Source organism: Orbicella faveolata, unplaced genomic scaffold (genome assembly GCF_042242905.1).
Source record: "Orbicella faveolata isolate gen_17 unplaced genomic scaffold, um_ofav_v1 contig_3, whole genome shotgun sequence".
Lineage (NCBI taxonomy): Eukaryota > Metazoa > Cnidaria > Anthozoa > Scleractinia > Merulinidae > Orbicella > Orbicella faveolata.
Genome location: NW_028301558.1, coordinates 8556507 through 8580941, shown reverse-complemented (window position 1 = coordinate 8580941; position 24435 = coordinate 8556507). Strand labels below are relative to the sequence as shown.

At 41.4% G+C, this 24435-nt stretch overlaps 3 protein-coding genes across 5 annotated transcripts; 1 reads left to right on the top strand and 2 right to left on the bottom strand.

Annotated features, from left to right (window-relative positions):
* Positions 1-990: 990 nt before the first annotated feature.
* On the bottom strand, positions 991-9322 carry LOC110059116 (uncharacterized). 3 transcript variants are annotated; one of them, XM_020765796.2, is made up of 7 exons: positions 9161-9322; positions 8984-9052; positions 8500-8579; positions 7933-7999; positions 3774-7433; positions 2954-3349; positions 991-2807 (listed from the first exon to the last, which is right to left on the bottom strand). In XM_020765796.2, the coding sequence occupies exons 4-7, from the start codon at positions 7990-7992 to the stop codon at positions 2355-2357; spliced, it is 4569 nt and encodes a 1522-aa protein (XP_020621455.2). In that variant the 5' UTR covers positions 7993-7999; positions 8500-8579; positions 8984-9052; positions 9161-9322; the 3' UTR covers positions 991-2354. The 3 variants fall into 3 exon arrangements, with proteins under 3 accessions (XP_020621455.2, XP_089154226.1, XP_089154225.1); XM_089298100.1 differs by lacking the exon at positions 9161-9322 and having other exon boundaries at positions 8984-9154; XM_089298099.1 differs by lacking the exons at positions 8984-9052; positions 9161-9322 and having other exon boundaries at positions 8500-8660.
* A 1210-nt stretch (positions 9323-10532) lies between these two features.
* Positions 10533-10964, top strand: LOC149106249 (latrophilin-like protein 1). Its single transcript, XM_089298389.1, has one exon. The coding sequence runs from the start codon at positions 10533-10535 to the stop codon at positions 10962-10964; it is 432 nt and encodes a 143-aa protein (XP_089154515.1).
* Positions 10965-14243: 3279 nt separating this feature from the next.
* Positions 14244-21070, bottom strand: LOC110059119 (uncharacterized). The gene is made up of 4 exons (XM_020765801.2): positions 20805-21070; positions 17451-17513; positions 15554-15829; positions 14244-15299 (listed from the first exon to the last, which is right to left on the bottom strand). Exons 2-4 carry the CDS (start codon positions 17508-17510, stop codon positions 14940-14942), a joined length of 696 nt encoding a protein of 231 aa, XP_020621460.1. The 5' UTR covers positions 17511-17513; positions 20805-21070; the 3' UTR covers positions 14244-14939.
* Positions 21071-24435: the final 3365 nt, after the last annotated feature.

The following is a 24435-nucleotide window of genomic DNA, read 5'->3' as shown; positions in this document are numbered from 1 at the left end:
CCTAACAGCAACAGGATCAAGGAGGATAACAAAAATTCGTAACTGGGGGCATCCCATCGTGTAGTCACCTAGAGCGATCTATTCCATGTTCTACTTAATAAATCGAATGTAGTTTAGCGTGGTGTGTGCTCTTATCGACAACGATACGCGTCATCACAGTGGTCAAAATGTTGTGGACTCACGAGGCGCAGCCTATTGGTCCTTTAACACCCCTATGCTTCCCGTCGAAGGCTCTGAGGACAAAGGGACTTCTTTTAAAATCATTTCCTCTTGTACTTGTAAATTTGCCGAGGGAAAAGTGTACAAATGTACTCATAATTTAAGTGCCTATAACCACTTTTTTTACCGCAATTAAATCTTTGCGTTATATGGGGCAAAATGCAGCAAAAAAGTTTTGCATTTGATCAAAGCCGCGAAATTTTTTTTTGAATCTTTTAAATCAGGATTATTTAGCAAACCGGCCGAGGGGAACGGAGACTGAAGCTAGTGACATCAAACTTAACAAGGATATTGGCGCCACTTTTGAACTGAAGAGAGGAAGAGTAGATGTTGAGGAATAGCACAGAATTTCAAACTGTAAGTTCCCAGTCAAAAATTAATACGGATCATTATGGATATTAATAGGTGGAACATAGCCTGGATAGATAAATTATAATCATTTTTGGATAACCTCAGTGGATCAGCCAGATTGTACAGTTTCCTGATTGATTTAAACCATTCAAGTTACACCCATGCATGGACCACGGACTCGCGGTGTCCTGGAAGGCAGACGTCGTCTCTCTCTTTTGAAAAATTCCATCTGATGTCATAAAAGTGCAAAGATACGTGCAGCGTCTCTGGTTGCTAAATTCCAGGTTATGATTTTATGCTCACGAGAAACGGCCAATCACAGCCACTAAATTGATTTCTGCAGATAATTTTGAAATCGGCAAGCTCTTGGGCTAAACCACTTAGAAAATTGCAGTTCAGAACTCTCCCAAAAATGCTGGGTTTTTTTCTTTTTTTTTTCCCAAAATCTTTAATCAGCTGACACCCACCCGACCCCATAAAGTTGTTGCATGTTAGTGTGGATTCAATCACGGGACGAAATTAAGTCAACATTGATACGAAGGTTGTAGCAAGGCACGGGGTCTAAAATGTCCTTCTTAACTAAGAGTGTCTCACAAAACACAAACTGCACAAAACAATTCCGCTACCCATATTCAACCAAACAACGAAGTGTAGTATTCCATCAACGGGAGAGAATTAAATCAAATAAATTCTGCAATATTTCACACTGACAAGTCACTTTTCTTGGAAACCTTTTATTCTAGGAAATGCTCTTAAAAACACCCTAGACGCATACATGCCCCTCTGTAACAACGAACTACAAGGTTAAGTACACGACACGTTTGAGTGTGACACTATGGACAATCCACATATTTCTAGGACAGAAACTGTTTTTCCAAATTACCGCAAGGGCGACACGTCTCTATTATTTACAATACTAATGATTTAGCTTAATAGCTAGGTCTTTAATATAAAATAATCACATTATTATACAGAAAGAATTCATTTTGTGTATTTTCCCAGAAAGGAAAACGGTGAACATACTCGAGCTGGGTAGGAATTTGCTCACATTTCAAGGATTTGAACTTTTTAACGTGCAATTATATATTACCTACGAATAAAATCTCTCATTGCTTAAGCTTCTCTGCGAGAGGTTTTGAAGTTGTGATCATACTTCTCTATTTCCGAGAGATTCAATGAAGAAATTTTCTTCAACTTGTCTCAACGAGTCTTGTCCTCTAAAGGCCGAATAAAATGAAAGATATGAAAGAGCCAACTCTTTTAACACCGCTATATGTTAATAACGGCTCTGTTCGACCTGAAACGCCTTGAGTGTAAAGGCAGAAAATTTAATCCTCTTTCTTTTCTTCTACGAAAACGTCGTCATTTGGGGGGAAAAGTTGTGATGCACCTGTTTACATCGTAACCATGCATGTCAGCTACTTTTCCGAATTTAAAAAAGCCGTCGATATATACGCTTCCTAAACCAATTATGAAACAATGATCAAGAAAATAATCCAAACTCTTGCCATTTCATTGAAAACAGCGATAGCTGTGTATATGTGGATGAATTCAACGGCGTTTTTGGATCAGGAAACTATAGGAAAATGTTTCACAGATTACATTGATTCTGCGTGACTAAGTGTATGTCTTCAGTCTTGATCCATTCCCCCAACCCAGAATAATGTTACTTTGTGTGGACTAGACTTGGACCCGTCTATTGAATAACAAGACCAAGTAAGCCAAGATATCAACTATATACAACTATCCCTCAGAAGAAAAGTCCTAATCTTGAAAACAGCCATTTACACAACATTCCCGTGGTATGGATGTTTCCACAGATCGTTCAACAGTTTGTCTCTAGATTTTTCTCTTCGCTTTCTGAGAATGTCTTCGAGACGAGTTCCTCTCTTCCTACGTTTTCCCATATCGAGTAAAACATCAGTTGCATGTACCTCGTCCGGAATACATTCATAGCAGAGCTTTAGATACTTGAACGTGTTCTTGCACGTTGGATCGTCGAAGAACGTGTTTGAAGCCACGATTTCGCAAGCTTGGTTGTGCCTACACTGGCTTTCAACTTTCTTAAACGTGTTGTCTGGATCAGTCTCGCAAACTTTGTCCGCATCGAGACCAACTGGGGCCTCAGGACAGAATGCGTTTTCTTCTCGTCCCCAAAAAGCGCGGTTTACTTTGATAGTCTCATACTGCTTACACTGGAGCCAAGTCTTCTCTCCTTCGCAGATGTAAGAGCAATTCTAAGGATACAAAGAAGAGAATTTCGCTTTTAAGACGTTGCAAACATTGCTGATGAAATTCTCTCACACGAATCTTGTTTTCCTGTATTAATAAGAAAAATAACACATATCGGAACCATGTTAAGTTCAAAAGTTAAAATACTCACCGGCATCACAGCTTCCGGACCAGTAGGTCCCATATCTCCCAAAGGCCCCGGAATTCCGGGAGCCCCTGGTTCTCCGGCTAATCCCATGAGACCCGGTGGTCCCTGCTCCCCTTTATAACCAGGCGGGCCGGGAAGGCCAGGGGGACCAAGTGGACCGGATTCCCCGTCAGCACCCGGGGCACCTACTTCACCAAGTGGACCAGGGGGACCCATGGGGCCCGACATACCCTGCATGCCGGGTGCTCCTGGGGGACCAACAGAGCCTTGTTTACCCGGGCGACCGGCAAGTCCACCATAGAATAACGTGAGATTCTGTTCTAGGATCTGACTGATCATAAAGCGGTCCAACAGCTGTTGATCCACTGTATCTCCTGGCTTGGGCAGATCATATTCAACCTGGAAAACGAGATAAATTATCTCTTTATCTCTCTCGACCTTCTGTCAAATGAATTCATAATGTTCTTTAAATTCTGGATAAAACACTGTTGACCAACCAAACAAATTTTGTGGACAGTGATTAGAGATTGAGAAATTATTCCATAAAATTGCCTTTTGCTGAAATCACATTTATCCATGATATTAATTGTGAACAAACGAAGGCCGAGTAACTGTTGAGAGACAGCTGTTGGCGTATCGAAATGGACAGCATAACATTAGTATAAAATCAAATTAAAATCCTAATTTTTTTTTTTATAAAAGGACAGCACATCATTCAAGTATGGGTCCCTGATTAGGTATCATTACATAGCATAATTTCATTCACAGACAAATTAAAGGGCCGCGAGGTTAATTTTATTCATAAACTGGAGCAAAAACTAACTTGTTCCTTGTCTTCATAGGGAGCAATCTCATCGTTGCCACTGCTCGGTATCAGATGCCTGTTCTTCCCCTGCTTTTGATGTTTAACTGTTGATCCGTCCTCCACAATGCTACTCGACCCACTGTCTACCTCCTTCTCAGCCGGGCTGAATGCGCTACCGAACAGGTTCACAATAGCTTCAGAAGGATTAGTAGCCGGAGTCAGCTCCAGGGTACCGCTGCCAGCCGAGCCAGACAGGAAGTCCGAGGCGGAGCCGTAATCGATCCCAGCCCCAGATCCTAAGCCGTAAGTACTACCTGATCCGACACCCAGTTTCAGAGGTATCTTTCCCAAGTTTGCTGGTACGATATCAGCTTGAAGTCCTGAGGCTAAGTTGAAACCAATAGGTTTCACCTTACCAGTGCGAGAACGAACGGTTGTCTCCTCGACGCCTTGGTCACCGGAAGATTGCGCACCAGACCCCTCCCCGGCCCCGGACTCAACTACGTTGACCTCTTCAGGACCCGAAGCCTCTTCTGTGTTCAGTAAATCTTCCTGTGGGAAATCAGCAATGTTGGGGATAAATCCTGACCCAGAAGTGTCGAAGATTGCCGATCCAGAGGACGAAAAAGATTCCTCGATTCCAACACTGCCTGGAAGTGCACTTGCGCCAGAATCTGACTGACCAGAAGAAGAAAATCCTGATGCAGATGCAGATGCAGCCAACGTAGTGGACGAAATCCCTTTTCCTACTTTCTTGGGCGTTGGCAGATAAGTGTGCTTGGCCACTGGTAATGGTTGAGAGCCCGATCCAGAACTTGATCCACTGTCCTGTTCCGCGCTTGCTGATGCTGATGCTGATGCTGATGCTGATGCTGAAACTGTTGGGGCATAGTCCTTTTTCGCCAACATTTCGAGTTCATTTGAGTAATAAGAAATTTTACCGCTGCCGCTGCTGCTACTACCTGATACGCCAGATGCCACGTCGAGGCTTCCTGATCCAGATGCAGAGCTTCCTTCATCGAGGAAGGATCCAAATCCAGACTGAAAAGTGAAGCCAGAAGCATCCTCCCCTCCAGATCCAGCCAGAGATTGGATGTCGGCGCTATCTCCGTTACCAAATCCACCTGGTAACGGCTCCTCGACAGCACCAGATCCTTGGGAAGGCTGAAGGGATTTGAGAAGTCCAAATTCCCCACTACTGCCTTCTGCCTTTTCACTTGAAGGCTTCGTCTGCAAAATGATCGTCGAATTGGCTGACTGAGAGACATTATTTTGATATGTGAAGGCCGTGACTGGTTCGGAGACCTTTGTTGTTTCTATCGTATTTGGTGATGCAGCTTCATCGTTTTCCACTTGCCCTGACCCTGATCCAGAATTATCGGCAAACTGAAATGTCTTCATCAAATTGTCTTCTTCATGTAGCCCAGAGCCAACTCCCGAGCCAGAACCTGACTGGTCTGCCATGCCAGAGCCTGGTTTGTTTTCCGGAGAAGCCATGGTCATGAGGTTAGGACCCACAGCTCCAACACTACCTGGAAGAGTCTCGTCCTCTGATGAAGACACTAAAGACTGAAGGTCGTCAGCAATTCCAGAGCCGCTGAGCTGTTCGTCGCTTCCTGATCCAGAACTGTGCGACTGTTGCGCGACGGATACAACAGCAACATGAGAACGGGTCTTTGGACTTTCTCCCGAACCCGTACCTGACGTAGGACTGACTATCTTCACAGCTTCATCTCCAGACCCCGAGTTGGAGGAATCGTCTACCTCAGCCATACTAATCTGTCCCCCTATACTTCCTGGGAGACTTTCTTCTGGCTTTTCCGACTCCCCAGATCCCGACAAAGCACTTGGCAAAACCTGTTGCAATAAAGATTCCTCTGAGCTTAATTGACTGCCCGAGTTTACCAGGCTTGGAGTAGACTCTCCTGAACCAGACGCATCAGAAGCTGCATCAGCACGGTCGTCTGATTCAAGTTTCTCAATGTCGGTTATACCACCAAAACTGCCCGGAAGTTGGGCTTCCCCTGACACTTTTGATACAGTGGAAGGCTTTGACGGTATTTTATCTTGCACTGATTTTATCTTTGAATCCTGGGCTTTAGCTACCTCGGGTAAACCAGAACCTGACGTATCCGCTTGCTTCACGTTGTTTGCCACAGGTTCACCGGATCCAGACGAAAAGGCAAAGCCAGTTGCAATCACTGGTTCTGCAGGTTTCTGCTCGAGTTTTTCAATGTCATTTACTTCGCCAATGCTGCCTGGCAAGGTATCCCCTGGATCATCATCTTCCCCGGAGCTTTCTGAAGAGCCTTCATCATGTTCGGATTGGCCTACGCCCGAAAGGAAGCTTACTCCAGATCCACTAGCCACATCAACTATGGTGTCTCTTCTTTCTACTTCGTCAGCGCTGGACTCTCCTGAATCATCTTCATCATCGTCATCATCGTCATCATCTTCATCTTCGTCAGAGGCCGAGCCTGAAGAATAAGCTGAAGCGTCATCCTCTTCTCGTGAATCATTTTCCCAAAGTGCATGTCTCGTATCCGACCTCTGGTGACCCTTGACGTCCTGAACATCATCTGAGCCAGAGGAGGCGGTCTCATCTTCTTGGCTGCCACTTGCACTGGAATCAGATTGCTCTCCACTGACATCTCCACTCACTTCATCACTATCATCGTCGCTGTCATCTTCGTCGTTTCCTATGCTACCTGGGAGTTTTGTCCTCTTTGGTGTTTGCGGTACCGTGCCCTGTTGCTTCTTTGCCTTTTGAAGACCAGCAATGAAGGCAAGTTCATCCGCATTCACTCCACCCCCGCTTGACTCCTCTGTCTCCCCTGATCCTGATGCTACATGTTCCTGATTAGAATCGGCAAATGTAACAGGATGAGCTCCTTCTGCTAATCCACTGGATTCAGGTGTGTGATCACCGTTAGCACTTGTTTGTTGACCTTCTTCCTCGGTAACTGGTACAGTAGCCGACTCATTGTTTGCATTGCTGGTTTGATTCGATACGGTATTGTTTGTCAGTGACAACTGCTGGGCGGAATAAGCTTCCTCAGGCTCCGCGGCGTTGAAGGACGCGGTGCCAGCAACATCAGCGGAGGTTTGTTTTGTTTCGGCGTTATGTGAAATGGCGACCGGTGGCGGTTGTGGTTCAGAAAAATTTTCCGACGTATCGGCAGCTACAGCTGATGTAGTCACAGCACTACCTTCCTCTTCGCTAGCTGAGGTGGACTCAGTAGCAGAGTTGGAGGGTTTCAACACAACTGGTTTATCTTCTTCAACAGGTTTGGCTTTCTCCTGTTCTACAACTCCTGATCCCTCCCCAGAACCAGAAGCATCCTCTCCAGTGATTACGCTTTTCTTTGTTTTTGACGACGCAGCATGTCCACTGTCCCATTCACCTTCTCCCGAGGGAGGCGCAGCTCCACTGTCAGAAAACGGTCTCTGGCTGAAGATCGAGTTATTTTCTTGGGGTGCTGGGAGATCTGGAAGATCTGGAAGAGATGACACTCCACTAGCAGGTTCCACTCGTCGTCTGAATCTCTCTATTCCCTCTCCCTTGGGTCTTATAGCTACCACTTCCTCGCTAGGGACAGGCGCAAGGCTCTCTAAGACTTCCATTAAATTGATGTCCGAATCCTTTTGAAGCTGAACATTGTCGGGGACATCGCTAAGCTGTAAAGTGTGATCATATAAAACAGGGTTCAATTCCACGACGCAGCAATAAAAGTTCATTTCAGACAGCTTCATTCTTTTAATGTTTCATGACACTCAGAAGGAGCAATCTTTAATGTTATGAAGAATCAGTTCAACCGAGATGTAACGACTATGCTGGGTGCCCAAATTTTCTCTAGTTATATGCGATAAATTTTAATATGTAGCAAAAAAAATAGCATACACTATATCAATAGTGAATGACATTTATTCCGTGCTCGCAATAACAGTGTGTTGTCAAACAGATCGAGAGGAAGAGGAATCGTCAACAAGAGATCTTGATGCATCCTCAAACCAAACAGAACGCACACGCACAAAAGAAAACCATAACTTCATTTAAATTTCACGTGAAAAAGGCACCCCACGCTCAGTAAGGACTCGGTGCATCTATTAAGACGCACAAGCTAATTTCCAGGTAAGCAACCAGAAAAAAGGGTCTATAAATGTCATTTGTCCTTACCTTACACTCGGCGAAAGCGACAATTAATATCGTGGTCAAAGCTGTCAGTTGCAGCGTCATATTTTGACTACAAAGAAAACCAGGTGGTCAGTCATGCAAAATAACAACAAAAAGCAATGTCCTATTATAAAAATAATAATAAAGAGACGTTTATGTAAAAAGCGTTCCTGAGACTTTTTCATGCCTCAAATTTGTCCCAAGTGTTCCACAATAAGTCATGTCAGCAATAGCTACGGGGTTATGTTGATCTAATGACCTGAGCTGCAAAACAGTTAACACTCTTTTAATTAGAGTTAAGATGGGCAGCTGACGTTTGAGCGTTAGAGTTAAGTCAAAATTTCTCGGCTTTTTCTAAACCAGGGCTATCGTTCAAGACGCCAGTTTAATCTCAGTATGTGGTTTCATCTCTTCAACTTCCGGTCATTTTAGAATAATGTTAAGTGTCCCATACGCAACAAGGAGAATGCTGATTACTTGAAAATACTTAGGTCATTTTCTTGGACGTTTCTTTTTTTCAGCCAAGAGCTTTTCTGCAGTACAAATGTCTATAAATCTCTTCAGTCCTACCTGTTAAATGTGGAAGAAAGGGCTCCTCGGCACAATTGCCGTTTGCTTACTGCTCGGCTTTTGCCAGTTTTGTTGACGAACTGTTGTAAAGGAAGTTTGTAGGAAAACGTTTTGAGTTCAATTGCTATGCAAAAAAGGGCGACCATGAAACATCTTGCAGAAAATTAAATCTTACTGTACTGATTTAGCGGCCGAGAATAGCTGGCAATGATTCTCTGACTTTCACAAACAAGTCAATAAAGAAGAAATGGCTTGACTCTTATTTATATATTAAGTACTCAGCTGTAGTAAATTAACCCTTCGATCAGGGAATCGAAACAGCCGAGCTTAGTTAATCGCCATTTTGTTTCTTCTCCAGAAGCTAAGTGAGGCGTAAGGTCAATAACGACAGGCTACAGATGAAAGTGATAATCTCAAATCTGAACAAAGCATTTCAACCCCAGCAGTAACATAAAAACTGACGGACGAACAAATTCGTTCTTACCTCGTAATATTAAGTCACAGGTAGACTGCTCGGGTGACCAGCAAATCGAGCAGACAAACTGACCGTCAGCTACGAACAAACATAGAAACAGACGAATGAAATACCACTTATTCGAAAAATCAGATTCATATGAAATCTGAAATAAAACCACGTTGAAAAAAACTGGTCAAAAGTTACCTTGGACGGAGAGAATTTTCTAATTTTTCAAAATTATGACAGGCCGGCGGTGCGTGCAAATGCTGTTTTCATAAAGTCATCCTCCAGCTTACGTAATTATGTCATCTCCCTGGTATGCAAGCTTGTTGAGAACGCATGCGCTCAAACGTCTTTCACCTTTGCTTTTTTGGGGAAAATTAGTAAATCGCGGGTGATTTAACGAGATAATTTTTCCTTTTGTTAAAATTTTTTGGAGCAAAAGCGATTGTTGGTGAGAATTCTCTTCTTTATGAGTACAATCCGATGGCTGTTTATCGTTGACAGGTTGGCCATGACACCTGTTTGTTTATGATCAGGTCATCAATCTGTTCCTAAATCACAGGTCACTATGACATTTTGTATCTGACGTCGGGGACAGAACGCGAGCTTGTGGTAATTAACTGGGCGTTTTGAGATAAAATCATCTTCATCGGATCGACGATAGCTCAAACAATGAGAGAATTTGTTTGCCGTGTTCCACAGCATTAACGTTGGGCCGTTCAAGTCCACGAAGAAATTGCAGATTATTACAAATAGAATCGATACAATTAGCGACCAATGCTGTTTTGCAGATATGTCAGGCGGGACTCAAAAACTAAACTAACCGAGTCGAAAAGATTAGAAGGTCATCTCAATCTATTCCCTGTAAAAGTTCAGTCAAATCCCTATCGTGCCGGAGTTCTTTAACAGAATAATGACCAAAAACGTAACGTTAAATAAGTTTAACAGTTTCTTAGTTTTTAACAACCAGAGGTGTTTGTGGTGAATGTCAGCGTTATGGCTGTTTATAATACGACGAAAGGAATTAAGATCCCCTCGGAAAGAAAACGACCACATTTTGCGATAAATTTGCTATCAGCAGTCGCTATACTTTGTTCCCGCGGGCATTGTTTATAACTGAATTAACAAGAGAAAATAGACCACTGTAAAGAAACTGAGCATTTCCAATTCTCGACTCCTGTTTCTTGTATTCGTGACGATTCTCAGTAAACAGTGCAATTCTAGTAAGATCTCTCGGTTTTTACGCCCTCCAAAACAAACCAAGAGAAACAAGAATCTCAGCAGCAAAGATCAAAATGCTAATGTCCCTAACGAAGTAAATCAGCAATTAATGGTGAAGCAGGAAAGCTAAATTCGTTAGACGGCTACCGCACGAGGCGGACAAATGGCGTATAATAACAAGGCCAAGAACTACAGGTGCTCTGATCACAAAGTCAATTGGCGTGTAGAGAAAATAATTAATAATACAGTATTTCTGTTATAACCTGAATAGCGGTTTATTAAACACAAACTAGAGGAAGTATAAGCTCTACATTGAATCCATCTTATCTCGTGATTTTCTGGCGCCTTTAGCATGCGCCCTCAGTTGGAATGGAGTTATATACTGTGGTGTTTGTCTTGGCTTGTCACGGTGATTGGGCTGCCTGCGTTTGAAAGCAAGCTTACCAAATGGGTTCGGCTAGGGAACGCCACAGCACTGGGCTGCCAGGGGAATATGTTAACGTTGTCTTGTGCAGGAGAGGAGGAGGGACTTAAAATCAATTCTGCGTTCTGGGGAAGGGACGATCTTAAAACATGTTTACCTGACAATCACTCCAACCCACTGAAGCTCTGTCCACCGGCAGGCGAGACTTTGAAGTTTCTACGCCATGTTTGTGAGAAGCGTCCAACTTGTACCTTTCCGGTGTCTGAGATGTTCTTCGAGAAATCGATGTGTCCCGGCGTGCCGAAGTTTTTGAAAGTTGGATATGACTGCAGAATGATGAGTGGAATGGGTGCCAGATAGCTTCCGAGGGATTTCCTTTTGTACAAGTAAATGACGTTCTGACATGGCAAGATGAATAATCAAGATCGATTAGATCTTGATTAAGAAATATCAAGAGGGTATGGCAGACCACAGAAGAGCCGAGACAAAACCCATACGTCGCATCTTGCGCTATAAAAATTCCAGTGCTTGCCTAATCGATTGAAGTACAAAATGTCAAGACTTGGAAAGTTAAATCAACAAGAGAAGAAATACGTTTTTATTTTATTAATATGCAATTCTTAATAATGACCCCACAACCGTTACGTTCTCACTTATGCAATGCCGTCCGAATTTGTCAGGCAAAAGCAGTTGTCGATGAACCTATTGGCCATAGAGTATTGCTAAGTAAGGATTCATAAGAATCTGTAGTTTTCTGTAAATGTGTGGAGCGTAAGCAAGAATAGCGCGATAAAACGGCACTGACTCTTCAATTCCCAGCAAGGCCACGCTTCCCGCTGGCCACGGCTTTACCACTGGAAGATCACCTCTTCGGTGTTTGCTTATCACGAGAAACTGCTAGCATTCAGGTAACATTTTGTCGTCCTGATACCTGTTACACTAGATAACATAACCCATTATCTTTTTAGGCTCGTTTGTACATTAAAGCTTTCTTTGCACAAGAAGGACTATGTATCTATAGCAGGTGTCGGCGCAGGGAGGTTTATTTTACAGATTGCGGGTTAAGAAAGCGACACAAATTTATCACGCACTATTACACAGAGAATAACATTTCATCCAGGAATTGGATGGCGTCTGATTCATCAAATATATCTAGGCAAATGTTGTTCTTGTGGTAAGAATAGGGTTAAGATTTATTTTGATATTAGGGTTTTCTGTCACCTGCGACTTGCAACCTGTAAAACACACCTGCTTTGTCAGTGACCTATTTCGAAAGCGTGAACTTCAAACTAGCTTGGAGCAAACTACTGAACTCGTGGAACCATCAATTCGAACTTTCAGCATTCCCTCCGGGCCAACCCTAAGTCAACCCCCGCCCAATCGGCTCATGCAAGGCCCGCGACGGCCCCAAGGCCTCGACAGTACAAAAAAGACGGTCACCGAGGGCCGACCTTCTCATAGTACAGTCCGACCAAGCTTGGTTAATAAGAAATTTATCACCCGACTGAAAATTTTTGGAAAAAAGCCTCGATCACGGACTGGAAATCATTGTAAACTTCAAAGCGCAATTCTGATTGGGTGCCGACTAGGCTGAAAACAACGGAAGGGACAGACAGTTGTACGAAAAAGAAAAAGTTAATTTCTTATCTGAAAGCAAGTTGTCTCAGTAACGTAAGCCATAAAACTAACAGAAAATCTTTAAGGGTGATCGATCGTGCGGGATCATTCGGGACAGTACCCGGTGCAATACTTAGAGAATATTGGACTGGCAATGGAGCAATCCGATGGATACATTTTGCTCAAAGTATTGTTTTCGTATATCATTAAAATCGCAATACAACGAGCTGCTTGTTGGAAGCCTTCCAACAACGAACTGCTTTTGAATGCTTTGCCTTCAAGGTCACGTGTTCACGTGTTCAAACCCCCCGCCCCCCCACCTCTCCACCCCACCACTACTCCTCCAATATGGTGTCCAATTCCCTACCCTATAAACCATAGTAACAATCAGGGAAATCAAATTCCTGTCCACCGGGATGCATTCCCCCTTACAGATCTTCGCATGAACTACGCAGATCCTCGTGATATATTAACGTGCGAGCAGGCGGTTTTATTATGAGATATAGGGATTATACATACACGGGTTATTCCTCCCTGGGGAATGTTGCTGCCTCTATTTGATCACTTCGATCGATTCGATTGATTTGTACACGATTTCCTTTCGCTTACCTTTGCGTTCTTCTTTGCTGCTCTGATTCCCATCGCAGACTTCCTATTGTTTTTCTCAGTTATTAAGAAAAACGAAAAAGTGAGTACACTGGAGTTTACCATAACGAAACAAACACGTCCTCACCGGCTTCCACCGTCGCCATTTTGACTGGTTACTTTGTTACAGCATTCCTTGCAGTTAGCGGTTATATACAATCCACGTAATCTCCTTCATACTGAACTGTCACTAAATCAACAATTACGCTTGCAGTTGATCGTTTTACTGGTCTTGACTAATTTCAACAATATATTGCAATTGCCTTATTTTAGTTTAGGGTGCTAAACTATGACAGACTCTGAGACTTCTGAGCAAAAGGGATGAGGGGCCAGGATTTGCAGAACTTTTTAGGAAAGGTTTTGTAATTTAAATATCAAAAATAAGCTGCTACGCTGATTGACATTGCAACCTCACATGCGATAGTCTGGATAACTGAAGTTTTTTTTTTCACAAGAAATGGGCATCTAGCAATTCTAGGACTCAAAGAATCACATTAAGCAACAAATCCCTGAAGGATGTCAGCCGTACCTGTGATGGCTAAAAGCCGGTAGCTACACAATAAAGCAATAAAGAAGGTTAAAAGAGTTTTATGCCTGGATTGAGGCCCTTTCCACACTACGGACGCGTTTTCGCTCACTACAGTCGTCCATACTAAAGCTACCGAAAACACATTAAATTAAAAACGCAGTCCAGACGAAAAAAATTTGAAAACGGAACTCTATCGTATTAGGGAGGACAACGAAAACAGAGCTAGGTTTTCGAAAACACTGGTGTCTAGTTAATCACATAAACGACGTTTTCTCGCCGCAAATCACCGGTTTTTTGTGTGTTTATAATTAAGTGTGGAAGGAGAAAACGCTCCGAAAACACAAATGATTACGCTCACAAATAATTAAGACAGTTACCCTATAAGTGTTTGAACAACTTTTCCTGAATTTAAATATATATACGGCTGTATCTAACGAGATTTGTAACAATAAGACAAAGATGTTTTTGTAGTGTGGAGGCGACACTTTTGAGTTTTTTTTCGAACGGCGAAAAAGCATGCTCGAAGAACAGGTCGCCGTGCCTGAGTCCCATTTGTATGGGTAATCAAATGAGGACGAGTAAAATTGGGAAAGAAATCAACGCGCGTTTTGTCAAAATTCTAATAATTCCCCTCGCTCAATTTCACTAGTATATCATTTGATTACCTTTTAATATCGTGGGTGACAAACGCAAGTTACGGTTACAATAGTGAGCTTTTGACTTATTTATTGTATCGAGAAATTTCGCGCCAAACGATACCATGGCAATTTTGTCACCCATGATATTAAAGGGTCGTTCAGTTCCCACATCTCAGTGTAAACGCAATAAATCTTAAAAGACCATAGAGCTTTACTGTCACAAATTTCATGAGTTTATATTCAATAGCAACACAAGCATGATTTAGGTCCACTGCAGTGATTAACACAACTACTACGAGCATGCGCAGAATCTATAACAGCGCGTTATAATTTTTCTAGTCAGTTTGTCCACTTGTCAGTTATGTCTGTTAGATCGTGCGCATAGTTACATCCGTGTAACCGCTGGTAATTTTTTACAAGGAATCCAAGAGGCTCACGTAAAATATGCGCCAAAGGTTTTAGAAACATTACTATATACACATTCGGTATTAAATTAAAAATAATGTGTAATGTGATGGAATGAAGTGCTTTCCTAGTTTACAGCAAAGCTTTACACAATGTTCTCTGAAAAACTCATCACGAAAAGCGAATCCTTCTATTTTATCTATCCTTTATCTCAAACAAAACGTTTTTCACCGTCTAACATGACGTGGTATGTTAATTCGCTGCCAACTTTTTTTCTCCAGTCCTTCGTAAGTGTTCAGAGTAAGGTCAACACGTGATGTAGAGAAACATGATTTGTGCCGTCAGATGAAGTTTTCCCCGACAGACGATCAAGCGGTTACCAAGTAAGCTGGTTGACGATGAAGTCCCGGATGCTTCGGACAGCCTAACCATATTAGGCGGTAAAAACGTTTCGTAGCTTATCACGTGATAGAAGCTATGTCAGTCACACAGAGAATCAAATTAACCGGCTATTCTTGATCTTTGAATAGCTGCTTTCACTCTTGACTCGCTAGGTAGACACTCGTAGTTGACACGGAGATACTTATAGACCTGTCCACAATCGGTCTTGTCAAAGAAAGTAGATGTGGCTGCCAGCTCACAGGCTTGTTCGTCTTTACACTGTCCTTCCACTTTGGTCATAGAGTTCGATTCGTCTTGAGGGCACATGTCGGAGGTGCTGAGTCCGTGTTGAACGCCATTCGTGGTACACGTGGCGGTATCGTCACGTCCCCAGAAAGCAGAATTGATTTTGATAACTTTGTACTGCGGGCACTCGATCCATTCCTTCTCCCCCTCGCACGTGATGGTTTCCTGAGGACCCTACAGAGAGAGAAATTCCGAGGCATTTTCAAGGCTGTGAGGGCAAATAATGAAAATTGTAAAAGCAATGACACGTTTACAGATAGACATTTGACAGATAGATTTCTGCTGGAACAGTGCTTAGCTTACAACTCTGACAATTGTTATATTTGCTTCTCTCGACTTTTCCCGAACTCAAGGGAATAAGCATTAATTTCGTTGAAAACTTTCTCCTGTTTAGCTCTACAATATCTGCTGGAGTAGTTTATACTTACAGCAAGAGCATTTCCAGGTCCGGGAGGTCCGGGTGGTCCCGGGGGACCACGAGGCCCAGGAATTCCTCCACGAGCAACGGCGTCACCACTTCCACTTCCACTTCCACCCATGACGTAACCGGGGGTCCCGGGAGGTCCAGGAGGTCCCGGAGGTCCCATCAAACCACCTTGACCGTTGACAAAAAACCCGAGGGGTAGTTTTTGATCCCAGTAGTAGCTCAAAATGTTGTCACGCTTCTGAAGTATATGTGGTTTGCGCGGCATAGGTGAACAGTGCTAAAAGTAAATAAACAAATAAATAAATAGATAAATAGAAATTTAGGCTATTAGCGTTCTATTGCGTCCTTTGAAAAGCTTGTGAGTAACTCCACTTCCTTTCCAAGCGAGTCCGTATCAGACTTTGCCTATAGACCGTTTCATTAGTAGCTGCCAATTTAAGATTCTTTTGTATGCGTTTAAATTAGCCTCAATAAACTCGTTTGGGAGTAAAAATTCTTTTGAATTATTTACTCAAAAACGAGGTTATTTTAATACTTACAAAATAATTTATCATTGGCAGCCATTTATGAAAAAGGTCTATTGTGATGGTTAGGATTTTTCAACGCAATGAACTATTCAAAGTCATCTAATTGAACCTAACAAGCGTTTGTGTTCGCTGGTTTACTGTCTAGACCTCGCTCTTCTTGTTACAAGCTCCCCCACCCTGGTCCCTTTTGACGTGTGCAAGCTGCAACAATCCTTTCCCAACCCTCCCACCCAAAGCTGGGTTTGTAACACTTATCGCCCCCGAAGAATTTTGAATTTCTCTCTCGGTGATCTGCCTACGCGTAGTTGATTTCTCATCATTGTCTTACGAACAATAGAGCCCCTTTCCCTAAAAAAATACTCAAAGCTATAAAAGGAGCCATCTAAAACCCTAACGGAATGTCTGGTTCGCCTTGCTCTGGATAAGGACGTCTGTCAACTGAGAAGTAAGGCGAATGACATCAGACTAGGGAACATTTTGTTAACACTTCTCCACAAACAGACTTGCAGAGCTTTAGTATTTATTACTGGTTATCAATGACGTTTTAGTCAGCTTCACTTAATCAACGGTTTTTGTACAGAATACGTGTGTAAATGACAGTTGCAATAGCCTTTTTGCTTCTCAGATTGCCTGCATGCTTTTGAAAGCGAAGACGCGGGAAATATACGCGCGGCCAAAAGAGAATAAACGTGCGGACGGATGGCAGGAATAAATGCATTGATATCAGTTTGAGATCCTGACATCAAGAAGCAGTGTCACTTCAAATTAAGTTGTTTGAAGGTTCCCAATTTGTTGCATGTTCTCCATGTGTCGGTCGTGAGTTATTTTCATTCTAATTTTTAGTGGGATATGAAAGAAGGTGCAGATTTCCCGGCGCACATTGTGAGGCTAATACGACTAACTAATATGACTAATTGTTTGAATAAGATTCAACGTTTTTTACTGAATTAGCCTTCAACGGTGCATGATTGACTTATTGATTCTGCTAATCATTCAGTCTCTAAAGATAAGGTTGTCAGGTAATGCGAATTTCGGATCTAAACACTTCAACAGAAAAAGAAGCTCTGATTTGAAATTATTCTTTCTAGGATGGTTATAAAAATTATACATGGAAACGGTAAAATAGAGTATTACCTTTGAGGTTTAACAAACTAGAGGAGAAAATGAGTTCTAGAATACACATTGCCTATACTGCCACTCAGAACGGAATATCCAATAAGGCTGTTTAGATTGACTGGGACCTTCATAGCTTTCACGTCCTTGTTAGAATTTCCGCGGTTCCAGTCGCCGAGCTTATAATAAACGAAGCAAGCTAAACGCTGACACAGGTATTACTTTGATCAAGAAATAGAAAGAACTACACACACTTACCGCTAATACAAACAAAGCGAGGCCTAAAGTCAGCCTGAGCAGGCCTGTTGCAGCCTTCATAGCCTGAAAATAAAAATACAGACGTGCGAAAACAAGATGACTGATCAGAGATTTTCTGGTTAAGTTACCCTATCATGGCGACTAACTGGTACCTGCACTCATACCCTGGGAAGGGCTGACATCATAACCGCCCCCTTCTATTCCCGGAAATTAGAGTGTGATCTTCGTTAACGCTTCCTTCGTTTATCATCTAAGTAATCCTTTCAACTAATAAAACTGAGAGAAGACAACAACGATCGAAAAGAGATCTGTACGAATTTGGGTCGATTATTCCGCATCAGAATGAGAACGGCATACAACTAAATATCAAGAACTTTCCACTACCAATTCCACGAAAAACCGCGCTATTTTATTCTTGTATTTACACCATGCAACAAAATTGACGTGTTGAGTTATTTAAGTTTTAGGGGAACTTAAAAGTAGCACTAAACATTTGGTTTAAAATGCCTCGATTGTCCGCATTAAAAAGTCTTACAACACCAACTTAAAACGTTTAAATGTGTCGCAAGAGTGTTTTCAAGAAGTTTGACTTTTTTAGTGAATGCTTTTTTTTTTTTTTTTTTCACGCAAAACGGTCCACACAGCTTCAGACGGTTTTCATGAGGCAAATTTATTATATTTACAAACCATGTTAAGGCCCTCGCTGTACTCGTTTCATTGCTTACTTTTTCTCCAATAAATAATTTAAATTTCTCATGGAACGACAATTGCTTGTCACTTTTCCACTTGAAAGAGTCCTTTGATGAATTAGAGGCTGAAAACCTATGTTCTTTTTGTTCAGTGCCTTCAAAATGTCTCTCTCAACGAGCTGACAAGCTAGAGAAATACATAGCTAGTCTTTTATCGCAACATTTAAAGATAAAAATGTACACCTTTCGCTCGTGTATGAGCTCAGTACGTATAATTCGGACTCATTGACTGAAATTTATAACCCGAAAATTTGGAATTTACTTTGATTAGCTCTTCATGTTTTGCTTGGGTGCATAAACTGTAAAGAGCCCAGTGTTTTCTGAAATGACCTGAAATCTGAAACTATAAACAAACAATTCACTGTGATGAAAACAAGTGTTAGGAACATATGATCCAGGACCTAAAAACACTTCAGTACGTCCCGAGATCAAAACAGAATTTTCATAATTGCATTTATTGTCATGAAAAAATATCACAAAAGTATCTGTGAATTTATTTTGTTTAATCGCTAAATTTGTTTATAGTTGTATTATATTTGTAGAGTTATAAATCTGGGTAGCCCTTCAGCGATACTAATGTACCGTTATTATTACTTATTTTCGTGACACTTAATGAAAGTCTTTAATTTAAGACCTTATTAAAGACCCGCGAAAAAACGTTTTTGCGAAATTAAGCAGGCTAATTTAATACCTAGCTTTGCAATTCTTTAATCAACGTAGATGGTAAGCCTTTACAACAACTTGACTAGCAGTGAGGTAAAACTATATGTTGCCAAACGGATGGGAGAAAGTATAGGAATTGCTTGGGTAGTTTTCTTATCTGAATTTGCCCAGTGTCATGGGAAACCATCGCTACGGAAAATATCGTGCCAATTCTGAAACTACATAATTTTTTTAAATGAAGATCAATGGTTTGACAATTTTGCGACAATTAGTTCCTTTCAGTTAACGCATTTCTTTTTTTGGCGCCGGGGGGGGGGGGGGTGCAAATCGCGAAATTTAAATCCCGCCAAATATGCCCGTTCTAACGCGAAATTAAGTTCCCACAAAATTAAGTAACAATAAGATATAATGCTCGAGTCCTATTTTTATTTCGAATATCGATAATTTGCCCCAATTTCTGTTCCTATCTAATCATGCCAAGCTAAACCATCAGGTTGGTAGCCTAAGAAATGTTAGAGGTTGACAATTTTAGAGCAGGGTAAAAGAGTAAAGGAAACAAACAGTTATCACCGAATAATATAATTTGGTGTTGAAAAAAAACACCTCTCATTATCGCTTGGTTAGGTCGGACACTGAAGACCACTGAGAACATTATCCTTATAACGAGACAAAGACTTTGAGAGCAACTCAGAAAACGTTCTTGTGAAAAATCAACTTTCTTTGCCTACCATGGTAAATCTGTAGCTGATTGAGCTAAAAATACTGGTGCACTTTTTTTCTATTAAAAATAAAAGAAATACCGATATGTAAGCTACCACAGACTGAATTTCGATGACAAGCATGAGAAATCCTAATAAACCATAGAAAGCGCATGGCAAGAACACTTTAGTTCGCGCAGTTGATATCGTAAATTTCGAACAAGAACAAACTTGTTCAAGACATCTTACGACGGAAAATCCCACTGCAGTTTGTAAACGAAGGAAGGCCTTATTATGGTTAATCCCAGCAAGACTCTCTTTTCAAGGATCATTGAAGAAAAGGGGGGTAAAAACACGCGCGATAGCGAAATTTCCTCTGGCGCGTTCTTCGCGCGCTTGGAGTTTTTCTCGGCACTTCAGAGGATACTAATCACGCCCCGTATCGACCGTGAATAACCGAAATATTCTCCAAAATCACTGATCCATTTGGCGCTTAGTTGTACACTTCAGTTAATTTGACAGGCTAAAAACATGATCAAATTGACACTGGTCTTTCGGGTCATGCGGGTTCAGTGACTTCTGAGCAAACAGCAAGTTCACATTGAACGCGAGTAGCTGAACGTGTAGGAAATATTCGCTACATCGGTTTAGTGGCTCTTTTGGTCTTTCTAACAAGGAATGAAAACAATTAACTCAGTCAAAATATGGGGTTAAAATCACCGCTATGATTTCTTATTGCCTAATCATGTTTGTACGAGCAAACAGGTACTTCTTTAAACAATCATTTATATCCAAGTGAAAATCAAGGGTAAAGGAGTACGCGACACAAGAAACAACCTTTTGCTCGGTTTAAACGACATCGTTAGATAATTTAAACCGTTTTTCATTTCTTCTCCCGTCCGTCTCGAAAACAAATATATCCTATGTAAAATAAGAATGATCAAACCCTTTTTCAGGCTTGGCTTGGCATGGATGTTTCCGTAGATTGATTTTTACGAAATGGAAACTATGACTGTTTAATACAAGGAACATCAAAGTGAAAAACCCGGCGGTAAAATAGAGACAGCAAAAACTACCTGATTTTCTGAAGGCTTGGATTAGGGTTCTATTCTCTGCGAGACGATCTACGTTTCGCTTCGTTGAATTCCAGGGGTCTCTCTATTTTTCTCACAAGCCTTCAGTGTCAATATACGAATCAGGCAATTTGTGCTGATCAAATGATTTAAGTTTCGATATGCCCCTACCTTTCTTGAAGAATCCAAGGCCAGAGAATCGGACGGGAAAAATCCAAACTTTTAGAAAATCGACACTCTTGTGCCGGTCCGGTTTGGTCACCCTCGCAATCCAAGCTGTTAGGTAATGTGGCTCAACTTGTCACTTTCATTACGTCATGCCTCAAGAGCGCGCCACGCGCCTCCACTTACCCGCCAATATTGCGCTCAGTGAGCGTGCGCGTCAAACACCAGTTTGTCTAAACGCTTAGCGATTTTTAAGTGATTCAGTCACCACGCTTGAATAAAAGCAAACAGTGGTAGTTAGCTTGCAAGCGTCATATGAAGTGTCGTCAATCAACGCCTCAAAAATGCCTTAAGAGTTTTGTTTGAAGCCCACGAAGATTAGCCGTTTAAAAATGGCATTATATCATGAAATTATTCATCTCGGAGTTGGTGGTGGATTTTAGAGTCTTCATTCAAAACAATCGTGATAACACCGCTATTTGATGAAATAAAAATACACAATAGTGTCCTTATAAAATTTGGTGGCGTAGATACTCAAATGAACTTTGAAAATTACTCATTCAAGCGATTAGGCTTATCAACAAAATTCTAATCTACCTATTACATGTTCCTCTTTCGTCCCTTGCTAAGGGCACACGTAGAATTGACCTTCCTTTGCACTTTAAAATGTAACATTTTAAAAGCATCACAGGAACTCAGTAATCTACAATTCACAGACAATACTATCACAAACCATTTCTATTGCTAGGACTGTTTAATAGTTTTTTACTCCGACTAAATTAAACTGACTAATCTTTGCTGTATTTCACGTTAATATTGCTTGGCAGTTTTCAAATAAACCAGTTTATATTAAATTATTCGGATTTGAAATGACTGAAATTATGGAGAGACTACAAATTGTTGGCTGGAAGTGGAGTTCTTTTTCTCTTTTAACCAAGACAAGTAAGTCTGAGACATTCCAGCGTAAAACTGTGCCTTTTTTACAAGCTTACCTCTGATTAAAATTTTTCAAACTTTTCCATGGTCATTTTCTGCAGCATACAATAGTCTCCGTTTTTGATATAAGTAAAAAATGGAAACTTCATTCCAAGAAAAAGCAGTCGTTGTGTTTCGCTTCTGCTGACGAACAAATCACAATTCTAACCCTTTGTGCTCTCAACAGCTTTCCTTATGTTATTGATGTCACGGTTTTGAAAACCTACTGAGCAAGATGTGAGGACCTTTGCGTGTAAGTTTTAGCCAAACTCGCTGAACCACATCACCTTGAAACGAATATTTTGGGATTTTCTTGTCTGATGCCTGTCGTTACTTGATGTAGCGTTCAAGTCCTGCCAAACGCTCTGCAGGAGGTTTTTTCAAAAGGAATTCCCTGAGAGAAGCGCGCCATGATCGAACTGTCAAACACTTCATAAGCAATTTTGTTTATTGAATCTTTTATGTCGGCCTGTTTGCATGTACTTAGATTTGGCGTAAAAATCTTCTTTTTTGTGAAAAAGGAGGGGAAACTGTCAAACGCTCTATTTATGCTTTGTTGCAGAATACTGAATTTCTAGCTTGTACTGATCAAAAGGATTTCATGCAAAAGCGTTTGCTGAAAAAGATGGAAAACTGTTACACGCTCTGTTGGTGCTTTCCTCAGTGAAGCTGCAGCTTGTCCGGAAGGTTTTCAAGCCAGAAAACGTTCAATGAAAAAGGCAGGCACGTTTCGACGCCTCCATTTTCTAGTCCGGTTTGCCCACAAGAATTTAGTGCGGAAGTTCCCTCTTTTGTTCACTGAATTGTCTGAATTCAGGAAGTCTATATCGTCTGCAAAGATTTGTGTAAAAAATTACATGTTCGGTCAGATCGATAGGCGACAAGCTTTACCGGTGGTTTTTGTGTTCGCTGAAGACGACTTGGATTCCACGAGAAGATGTCATGAAAAAGGCGAGATACTGACTGCCTGGTGTCCCAGATACTACGATTATCAGTTGAGTTTGGTCACGAAGTTTTGGACTTAAAATTACGGTGTTGCCACGGGCAACTTTCCTCGTTTCCGCTGGTAACAATATCGTCGCCTGCAATTTCCCGCGCTTTGCTGCCAATGACATCAAAGGCCGACAAGTTGCCCGTGAAAACAACACAAGTTGAACGTTGAAACCTGCAGGTCTCCAAACTTTCGTCGCGCCTTAATTACTCAACTGATAATTTTTCATAAAACGAAGAATCGCTTGTTTGTATTATTTGCTGTTTGTCAGAAAACCGCTTACAAATCTGCATATGTATAACACGTAGAAAATGTTTTCTCGCTTGAGCGATGAACGAACATAATATTCAATACTATGGGACTAAGACCACTTAAATATATTCAGAGCGCGGATTATTTCAGACGTAGTTAATAGAGGGGACTGCTCATGAAGCCCGGCAAGCATCAAAGGAGCAAACAAAGATGCCAAGATTTATGTTGGAAGGTCCACGACCGTGCACAATCTTTTGTTTTGCGCTCATACACTATACATAAATTACGTAACCAAAACGTTTCTATTGGTTAGTTCCTCAGTATAGAGTAAACAACTATTGTGTTTCGTGCACGGTCAAGGCAAAAAAGGGAACAAAAACATACAACAAAGAAACTTTGTCGATTTTCAGAACCATTCCCCTCTCTTAACTATGTTTTGGGCTCAAATGATCCCCTGTTATTGCATAAGCCTCATATGGCGTGAAACGTCAGCTACACGAGAACAAATTTTACGTTTTGCAGCTTAACTGTTGAAAACAGATTTTGAACGGTAAAATTTATTGAACGAAAATAAAATAAACATTATGGTGTAGGGAGAAAACTGGACGCAGATATCGCTTATTTGACTATTTTTGTTATGTCACATTAACCTGCTATAGCTCTTTAGGGTGGACCAGTTGACTATTGAGGGAGGGGCGAGTGATTTTGAAAACTATTTTGAAAAATATCCTGCAAGCATACTTGTACCAAAAAGACATTTATGTACACGACCATTGCCGAAAAAAAGCCAAATTAAAAGCGAGTTACCGACAAAAAAAATATCACACGTTTCCAGAAAAAAAAAATTCTAGCCCATGTAAGGATTTAAACAAATTCGTGCCTGTAACAAATCACTCAACCCCCTCCCCCTCTCAAAACTCAAATGGCCCACCGCTTAGTTTTGTTGACAGGGCCACAAGGGTGAAGTTACAAAATCCAAAATGGCGTCATGGAACAATTTGCTCAGATTTTTCGTCGAATTAGTTTCACTAAGTTCTGAAGTTTGTCCTGCGAACGAAAATGGAAACACACCAGTGGAAAACACAAATAAACCGTTGATATTCTCCCCCAAAATACAACAGTATTGGAAGAATACTCGTAGCAAGAATTAGCTATACCAAAGCAGTAAAGCAGAAAAAAAAATACAGGAGAGGCTCTCGGGCGTCAACTGCATTTAATTCGTGATCACTGTTTAAATTAATCACAGGAAATTTGCAATAAAACATACCGTGAGACACAGCTGAAGCCAGCCGGGCATGGCGACGCCATTTCAACAAGTTTCTCCAGGGAAATACATTTGTTGAATACATGATTCTGTGAGTCGAAGAACTGACTACGTCAAGTTAGTTCTACACAAAAAGACGTTCATTCAGGTTTCCG